General features: G+C 50.9%; 1 protein-coding gene across 1 annotated transcript; it reads right to left on the bottom strand.

Moving 5' to 3' along the window:
* Nucleotides 1–1,616: 1,616 nt before the first annotated feature.
* PSMB4 (proteasome 20S subunit beta 4) lies at nt 1,617–9,122 on the bottom strand. Its single transcript, XM_083416824.1, has 7 exons — nt 8,941–9,122; nt 7,101–7,307; nt 5,866–6,012; nt 4,205–4,286; nt 3,891–4,007; nt 3,052–3,140; nt 1,617–1,774 (listed from the first exon to the last, which is right to left on the bottom strand). The coding sequence occupies exons 1-7, from the start codon at nt 9,066–9,068 to the stop codon at nt 1,762–1,764; spliced, it is 783 nt and encodes a 260-aa protein (XP_083272950.1). The 5' UTR covers nt 9,069–9,122; the 3' UTR covers nt 1,617–1,761.
* Nucleotides 9,123–9,577: the final 455 nt, after the last annotated feature.

Here is a 9,577-nt window from a genome sequence, read left to right as displayed (position 1 = left end):
TTTATAAACGCTGTGTTTTTATTATGGAGAATGACAGCTGGATGGGGCAGGTTGACGTTTTGTGCGCATTGTAAATTAACAGGAGCTTCAGGCAGGATGCCCAATACACCTGGTGTCCTCCATCCAGGTGTTTTCATCTTCCATCAGCCCAAGGCAGCACAGCTGTATGATGCTGAGGTTACCGGGAGGGTATGGATGCTGATGGAGCCTAAAGCAGCTGTGGTGCAGCAAAAGGGGGCACTCAGCTGCATTTTCAGTTGTGGGGTCCAGAGGAAAGCTATTTGGGCCAGATCCCCAAAGAGAGTCTTGTCTCTTCTGTACATTTGGAATACTGTGTACAGTTCTGGTTGCCACATCTCAAAAAGGGTATTGGCAGAGTCAGAAGAGGTTCAGAAAAGGTCCACCAAGAGGTGACCTTGTAGACAAGCATAAAATTAGCATGATCTGGAGCAACTGGATAGTTTTTTTTCTCCCTGTTATACTCTAGATTCCCTTTCTTCCTTCATTGGATGCACAGATTACCACCCCAGCCCCTCCACAGAGTGGATCTTGCCATCCCACCACTTTTCCCCTTTCTAGTCCAAGGGGCTCATCTTCCTCCCCACCTCCACCCCATTTTAGCTGACTCTTCCTCTCTTGCTTTTCCTTCTTCTCTGCTGCAGACACTGTCTTTCCCCCTTTATCCCGCCCTCCCCTCCAGACTGTAAGCAGCTCTCAAACTTGGTACCGGGGTGCTTTGAAAATCAGATAGCCAACACGGTGCTTATTCAGATGTTTTGAATGCCTCTCAGTGGCCCCATGTGTTGGCAGTTGTACTGGCTGCTCCTGAGCTTATCAGGGGTTTAAGAATGAGATTGGTAACAGCAAGGGTGGCAAACTCTCAGCCTGTATCTACCTGCCTGTCAAATTGCAGAAAGTGGGCTTCCAATCTCTGCCACTTTTTTCTTGTCAACTACTTGGCAAGCGAAGCACATTCTCTGGATCTGTGTTGGAACTGAACCACACAGGCCCAAACAGCACCATTCATTAGCATAGCTGTCAACTTTTCCTTTTTTTAAAAGGGAAATTCCCTTATTCCGAATAGGATTCCTCGCAAGAAAAGGGAAAAGTCGGCAGCTATGTTCATTAGTGATTACTTTAATTTCCCCCTAAAGGACGGACCCATTCACACAGTCACTAAACACATGACTGATATGCCACATTCAGTTTAGCCCTCAGCCCCGGAGTCTGACCAATTCCCCCTACATCAAATAATACATTCCCCTGGTGGTAGAAAATCAGAGTGTCAAGAAAGGCTGGACTGCAGGCTTCTTCCTTGATGTGTCAGCTTTCTACAATGCCGTGAATTTTCTGGGAGCTTCCGGGAGACGGAGAAGCATTTTTTAAAAAATGCACCTCTCACTCCGTTTAATTATAAGTGTCGCCCCGTCCCCCGACACACACAAACAGCCTCACCACAAGATTAGTCTGACAAGCTCAGAAAGGGGAGAAGCCAGCAACGCTTTTAAGATGACACAGGATCAGGAATGCCCGATTCAGGTCGACGGGAAGCTTATAGCTGAGAAAACTGGAAAGTTACAGTGAAAGTATAAGAATCATGACATGTACATACAGGCAGAGTCTAAACCTCATTTATTCTGTTTACAAAAAAAAGAAAACATGGTCTGAGGAGCTGCCGAAACATTAGGCATCAAACAGCATCGCAAGGGATTTGGGATTATCTCTTGACGGGAACAGAGACTGCCGACGAGCTCTTCAGCTTCATTCAAAGCCGCTGCAGAGAAGGGAGGAAATGGGGGGTGGAATTAGGTTGGCAGTACCCAAATTAGCAGGAGGCAAGCGTTGCGCGATGTCTAGAAATGGTTGCAGAACAGGAAATTGTTTTTAAGAGAAAATGAAGCACAGTATTTAGGGGATGAATATGGAATTACTGTAGCCTTTGGGCCCGGGGATACAAGATACAGACATTTAACCATGTTCAGAACGTCGCTACGAGAAGGTTTGCCAAGTTTGGTCGCAGAGGTGTGCGTGCCTCTTGCTAGGAGCCACTCATTCCCTCTAAAACCTGCATATTCCTTTCAAGGTTCATATATAAACACCCAAAACCTAGCTAATCTGGAGGGTATGAGGCAAAGGGGACCTTTTATACACCAAGGGCCACATTCCCTTATGGGGAGCTTTAGGAGGGCCATGGATAAGATGCTCGCTGCCCAGTAGGCTAGAGGCCAAGCAAAGGTCAAGAAGGTTTCTACACACCCTTCTATAGGCTTCATTGCAGTTCAGGGATGGCTTTTGACCAGGAAAACACACTTGAGGGCACAGGGAAGAAGTTAAGAAGAAACTTTGCCCAATGGCCCATCTAGCCAAGTGTCTGGTCTCACAGGGGCCAAGCAAAACGCCTGTGCGAAAATGACAGATCACGGCTGGTAATGAGTGTAGCATGCTGAAGAGGTGTGACCTGGGAAGAGCATGAAAGGGGCTGGGTGGCTCCCTGGGCAAGAAAAGGAAAATCTAGTGGCCTTTTCAGCTCCTGTTCCCAAAGGGACCATGTGAGGCGAGCCAAGAAAATGTGAGCAGAACAAAGAGTTCTAGGATAACCTGAAAGATGTTATTTATTTGGTTTATTTCTTTCATGCTAAGGTCCCAGGGCAGGCGACCACAATTTAAAAACACATGACTCAAAACAGCCCAAAACGTGTGACGATCACAAAAATAGAGAGACCCTTGCAAGCGTGATGAAGAGGCAAGTCTTGAGCCGAAAACTGCATAACTGGCCTCGCCTCTGTGGGAAGCGGGTTCCACAACTTAGGGGAAGCCCCTTTTGTAAGCTGCTACTAACCCCAAAACTTCTAAGGGAGCTGGAATTTCCATGGGGGCCCTCTCTGATGTTCTTGACAGCCGAGGGGGTTTCTGCGAGGGTGTCCCGACAGTGCAGGGTCCAAAAATGCCACCTTCCCAAAGGTCACGTAGGTAGCTTGGTAATTTCCCTGTACTGTGTGCCAGCCGCAAACTGCTTCATTTGAAAGCCCATCCAAAGGAAGCTGTGCTTACCTGACCAGGTGTGCTATTTCCCAGTTGGTCTCGGAGGAGATGGGCCCTTCTACTTCCACGCCTTTCTCTGTCACTGTCGTGAGTTCGTACTGAGAGAAAGAAGAGTGACAGGTTAGACCCTCTTGCCAGACGCGTTTGCCTTAAACAAGACCTCCTGATGCCGTCCACCAGCATCAGTTGTGACCTTTGGCCAGGGCTGGTGAGAGATCATAGAATCATAGAGTTGGAAGAGACCACAAGGGCCATCGAGTCCAACCCCCTGCCTGGCAGGAAACACCATCAGAGCACTCCTGACATATGGTTGTCAAGCCTCTGCTTAAACACCTCCAAAGAAGGAGACTCCACCACACTCCTTGGCAGCAAATTCCACTGTCAAACAGCTCTTACTGTCAGGAAGTTCTTCCTAATGTTTAGGTGGAATCTTCTTTCTTGTAGTTTGGATCCATTGCTCCGTGTCCGCTTCTCTGGAGCAGCAGAAAACAACCTTTCTCCCTCCTCTATGTGACATCCTTTTATATATTTGAACAGGGCTATCATATCACCCCTTAACCTCCTCTTCTCCAGGCTAAACATGCCCAGCTCCCTTAGCCGTTCCTCATAAGGCATCGTTTCCAGGCCTTTGACCATTTCGGTTGCCCTCCTCTGGACACGTTCCAGTTTGTCAGTGTCCTTCTTGAACTGTGGTGCCCAGAACTGGACACAGTACTCCAGGTGAGGTCTGACCAGAGCAGAATACAGTGGCACTATTACTTCCCTTAATGCAAATACGGACCTCAGGAAGGTCGCAAAGTCCCACCCTTCCACAGTTCTATAGCCAAGATACACAGTGGGAGACTTACCCTGTTGAACGAGCGGGCGTCTCTGTAGTAGAGGATTTTCATGCAGCGTTCAAGGAGGCTTCTGGCCTCCTGCTTAGACAGGACGGGCTTGTTTTCCAAGGCTTCCCTCATCAGTGGCTGTGATAGAGCGGGAGAAATAAAACCGTCAGCTGTGCAGCCGCAAGCAGTGGGAACTGAGAAGGCCAGAAGAGTCCTGCCCATGGCTCATCGGGCCCCCTGGCCTCAAAGTGGCCAACCAAAAGCGGCTGGGCACAGACCGGATCTTTGGCACCTCTTAACATGAGACGTGTGCCGCCTCCGCCTGAGACACTTACCTGTGCCACGTAAGAACCGTATCCCGTTGCCAGAGAAGCGGCTTCATACGCCACCCCAAGCATGTCAACATAACCTAGGAAACTGAGAGGGGAGGAGGCTTTAGTAATAACAACAACAACAACAAATTATTTACCGTATTTTTCGCTCTATAGGACGCACTTTTCCCCCTTCAAAAATGAAGGGGAAATGTGTGTGCGTCCTATGGAGCGAAGACGCCATAGCCCCGCAACCCTCTCCCGGCTGGAGAGGTGACACGCGGCTATGGCAGGAACCTTTATAGCCGCACGTCACCTCTGCAGCCGGGAGAGCAAGCACGGGGCTAAAGCAGCCCCCCGCAACCCTCTCCCAGGTGGAGAGGTGACGCGCGGCTATGGCAGGAGCCTCTCAGCTGTGCCTTTCCGCTGCTCCCTGACCTGCTCTTTGGGGCTGGTGGTGGGCTTCCCCCCGCCAGCCCCAAAGAGCAGGTTGAAAGGAACCTGAAGCCTGGAGAGCAAGAGGGGTCGGTGCACACCGACCCCTCTCGCTCTACAGGCTTCCAAGGTAGCCGCCTGAACGCACGTTAAATGGCACCTTGTTTTAGAGTGGGAAAACAAGAGGAGGAAAGTTCTCCCCCTCACTGCGCAGCACCTCCTGCCGCTTCGCTGAAGGGGCGCTGGGCAGAGAGGGGGAGAATTTTTTTTCCTTGTTCTCCCCCCTCTAAAACAAAGTGCGTCCTATGGTGCGAAAAATACGGTATACCCCACCCTCCCCAGCCAAGACTGGGCTCAGGGCGGCTAACACCAGGTATAAAAACAATGGATTACAATACAACTTAAAAACAAGTACAAGTACAACATTAAAATGCAGCCTCATTTCAGTAGAAACTCAAGTCAACAACTTTTTGGGGATGAAAATGTCAAATCTTCACCAAGGCCAACTATCCAGACTGGTCCTACATGGGCCAGAAAAAAGCCAGGGAGGGAAGTTCCCAAATATGAGTTCCATCACAGAGAAAGGATAAAGGAAAGAGGGGGAGGAGATCAAGTTGATTCCAAGCCAAAGGCCAGGCGGAATAACTCTGTCTTATAGGCCCTGCGGAAAGAAATCAGATCCCGCAGGGCCCTGGTCTCATGAGGCAGAGCGTTCCACCAGGCCGGGGCCAGTGCTGAAAAGGCCCTGGTCCTGGTTTAGGCTAATCTGACTTCCTTAGGGCCCGGGACCTCTAGGGTGTTGCTATTTATGGACCTTAAGGTCCTCCACGGGGCATATGTATTGAGATATCAATAAATAAGTAAATAAACAAAACAAAAAGGAAAATCGGAAGAGCCCTCTAGCTGGATCAGGCCATGTAGTCCAGCACCCTCTTGTCACAGCGGCCACCCAATTGCCTAAGTGGGAAAACCACAAGCAGGACTCCGGAACAAGAGCCTTCTCGCCTCCTGCGGTTTCCAGCCACTGGCGTTCGGAAGAATCGCTGCTTCTGGCAGGGAGGCAAGAGCATAGCCAACATGAGTAGTAGCCATTAAAAGCTTCATCTTCCAGGATGAACCCTCTCCACATAAAAAGGCAGGCAGGCAGGCAGGCAGAGCACTTTAGCCAGAAGTCTCATCCCATCCCATCTGAATGCTGATTCCAACAGCGCTCCCCACCTTTCTGCCCATCGCACCCCAGGATGACTGACCTTTCTCCGTTGCTGAAGCCGCCTATCACCACGGTGTTCCAGAGGGGGTTCATCTTAGAGCGGCGGCTGTACATGGCTCGGGTGAGCCAGGAGTGAATGGCCTTGGGGCTGTAGCTGTGCCCGTCTCCCAGGAGCTCCTCGTCGATCCTGCAGGGCGGAAGCCAGATTAGATGCAGCGCCTGGTGCTCTACAGCAAGGAGTGGGGAACCTCAGGCTTGGGGCTGAATAGGGAACCCCCCATTTTGACGCCTGAATCCAGCAATAACCCAGACACACAGTCACAGACTACATAAGGGCCAGCTAAGGAACCAGGCTAAGTTCATGTCGGCACACTATGCCAATCATTTGGGGCTCCTTTCTCGGTCTGCAGTCACCCAGAAAGTCTTCCAAGCTCTTCTTTCTTGGTTCAGCTCATCTGTTGGTGAATACCCATGCGGGAATAAACACCTCATCCAAAGTATTTGCTGAAGAATTAACATTACAGTGGTACTTCTAGTTACGAACTTAATTCGTTCCGGAGGTCCGTTCTTAACCTGAAACTGTTCTTAACTAGAGGCGTGCTTTCGCTAATGGGGCCTCTTGCTGCCGCTGCGCCACTGGCACACGATTTCCGTTCTCATCCTGGGGCAAAGTTCTAGGTAATCGAGGTTTGCAACCTGAAGCGTTTGTAACTCGAGGTACCACTGTACAACTTATGCAACTACTGGTCTAAGAAAAACAAAGTAAAACTGTATACACGGAATCATTCCATCTCTCTGCTCTTCAACCATCCAGACTGAGTAACAGCCACTATCAGAGAACGTCTAATATAGAAGTCTGTTGCTAAGGAAACCCGGCTGCTGGGAGGCAAAACTATGCAAGAATCATTTCAAGCCTATTTTTAGATTACACTAACAGTTCAGGGCTCGGAGCTGGCTGCTGGATATTGGAGGGACACAGAGCCTGACAGACAGAAGCCCCCAGAATAACCTCCCGGACCCCCAGGGCCAGAGCTGGGACTCTCATAGGTGCCTCTGTCAGTCCAGCAATGTAGGAGGTGCACCAGGAGGCAGGCTAAGGGACAGAGGAGGAGGAGGAGTGTCTGTCTTCAGGTTTCTTCTTTAAGGTTCTACATTTCTCCAGGAGAGGGTGGAGCCTGGAGGAGGTGAATTGGAGACAGAGGCTTAAAAGGCCTCCATCTGCTCTTGTTGGGAGAAACTGCTCCCTGCCGTTGGTTTGGAGAACTTCAGACTTACACCATCTGCTCAATGACTTGCTTGAGGTACTGGAAGTCAGCATAGTCGCCCGAAGCCCCCAGCACGGTGCTGTCGTTGACCTTCATGATTCTGGAGATGTTGCGGAAGCGGGCGAGCGACCCATAGGAGCCCAGCATGTCGGCCGCAATCATCACCCCTCCGTTGAACTTCACCCCCAGGACTGAGGTGCCTGTCACCATGGGGCTCCTTTGAGGGGAACAAGAAGCATCAGAGGGTCAGCTTGCAGCTCGCCTAGGTCTGCGGGGAATAACTTGAGTTGGAAGAAATGGCAAAGCAGCCCCACATCTCCTGCCGTGGTCGAGTGCCTCTTCCTACCTGACTCCTTATTGGGGGAAAGGGCTGTAGATCAGTGGTAGGGCATCTGCTGGGCATGTAGAAGTTCCCAGGTTTAATTCCTGGCATCTTCAGGCAGGGCTGGGAATGTCCCCTGCCTGAAACTCTGGAGAGCTGCTGCCAGCCAGTGTGGACAGCACTGAACTAAATGGACTGACATGGTATAAGTCAGCCTCCTGCGCTAGCATTTTGTGCTGTCTCCCTTTGAGGCAGTCAAATCTAACCCCACAAAATGCTGCTTGTTCACTCAACACCTATTTCCCACTCTGCCCCCGCCGCCCTGGGACAGACACACCACCCCAGGCAGGGCTAACAAGACCATCCTAAAAAATAATACCAAACTGATGTAGATGAGAAAGGGCCTCTTGTTGGGTATTATTTTCTATTAGGCTTCTTAGCTGCTTATTACCTGAAAGTCTCCAAGTGACTGACAACACATGTAACTCACGATACCTATACAGTGGTACCTCGGGTTAAGTACTTAATTCGTTCCAGAGGTCCGTTCTTAACCTGAAGCACCACTTTAGCTAATGGGGCCTCCCACTGCCGCTGCACCGCCAGAGCACAATTTCTGCTCTCATCCTGAAGCAAAGCTCTTAACCTGAAGCACTATTTCTGGGTTAGCCGAGTCTGTAACCTGAAGTGTATGTAACCCGAGACACCACTGTAAAGGTAAAGGGACCCCTGACCATTAGGTCCAGTTGTGGCCGACTCTGGGGTTGTGGCGCTCATCTCACTTTACTGGCCGAGGGAGCTGGCGTACAGCTTCCGGGTCATGTGCCCAGCATGACTAAGCCGCTTCTGGCGAACCAGAGCAGCACACGGAAATGCCGCTTACCTTCCCGCTGGAGTGGTCCCTATTTATCTACTTGTACTTTGACGTGCTTTCGAACTGCTAGGTTGGCAGGAGCAGGGATCAAGCAATGGGAGCTCACCCCATCATGGGGATTCGAACAGCCAACCTTCTGATCGGCAACTCCTAGGCTCTGTGGTTTAACCCACAGCGCCACCCGCGTCCCAATACCTATACCTAAAACCTTCATAAATAAAACTCACAATACCTGTACCTAAAACCTTCATAAATAATTGCAGCATATCTCTATACCCTCATCCCCGCCAGATCAGGATATGGTCTGTGAATTTGGTCCATTTATTTAGATGCTGATGGGCTAAATGGGGAAATCGGGATATAATTGAACCCTTGTTCATTGCTTGGGGGGGGTGTGCTGGGAGTTGGAGTCCAGCAACATCCGGATGGGGCCACAGAGGCCCCCACTTCTGAAATAAATAAATGCCCATTTAAACAAGATATAATTTGTCTAATTTAGCCATTCTTCCCCCCCAACCCTCCCTCCTGCCCACCCCTCACCCAGAGACGTCAGCAACCTGGTGTGACGTCAGCAAGGTGACATCACAGGCGCATTTTCTCTCCCCCCTTTGAGGCCTAACTGGGGGCGCTCAGCCTCCCCCCCCCCAGCCCCCTTACAGAGTCCTGGTGACGCCCTCGGCCTGGACCCCGGGCGCGTTTCCCGGGCAGGGCGGTGAGTAAAGCGCCCCCGGAGCGGGTCCACCGGCCCAAAACGGCGGCAGCGAGAACGGCGCCGGAACCTCCATCTTTCCCCGAAGAGCCGCAGCTTAGTCACTGAGCAGGAAGCGGCGCCGGCATTCTGCGCGTGAGCGGCGCTCGGGGATTCGTTTTTTGTCCTCGGCGGCGACCCGTACAGGAATCCGAAGACCGTGAGGAGCCGCCATTTTGTGTGTGGCGGAACTGAAGCATCTCTTTAACTTTTAAAAAAAGGTAATATAGCATACGTCCTAGCAAGCGCAGAGCGCAGAGAGCTACGAAAGTACTTTTTTAATATTGGGAAGTTGTGGTGCGAAGGGAGCCGCAGGGGCGGTATAATTTAAGAGGACATTTCCCCCCGCCCCGGTGTCGCCATCTTGAGTGTGGCTCAAAACTTAGCTAGAGCCCGTAGAGTAGACAAAGCAGGCCTAGAGTGACAAACGCCGTCGCAGACTTTATGAGTACTTCCGCTATCTCAAAGGGAACTAGTTTCCCGCGCTTCCATCATAGAGATGCGAACGCCTAGAGCAACGACTGCTGCCTACGCTCACATTTTGCC

Source organism: Podarcis tiliguerta (assembly GCF_965153285.1).
Source record: "Podarcis tiliguerta genome assembly, chromosome: 16".
Lineage (NCBI taxonomy): Eukaryota > Metazoa > Chordata > Lepidosauria > Squamata > Lacertidae > Podarcis > Podarcis tiliguerta.
Note: the sequence above shows the minus strand (reverse complement) of the source record. Positions and strands in the feature narration are given on the sequence as shown.

Coding starts and splice junctions, on each gene's coding strand:
- PSMB4 (XM_083416824.1), bottom strand. CDS start 9,068: ATGGAGGTTCCGGCGCCGTTCTCGCTGCCGCCGTTTTGGGCCGGTGGA. Junction 6,013..7,100: donor CAAGTCATTGAGCAGATGGT/GTAAGTCTGAAG, acceptor TCCGCCCTGCAG/GATCGACGAGGAGCTCCTGG. Junction 4,287..5,865: donor GGCTTCAGCAACGGAGAAAG/GTCAGTCATCCT, acceptor CTCCCCTCTCAG/TTTCCTAGGTTATGTTGACA.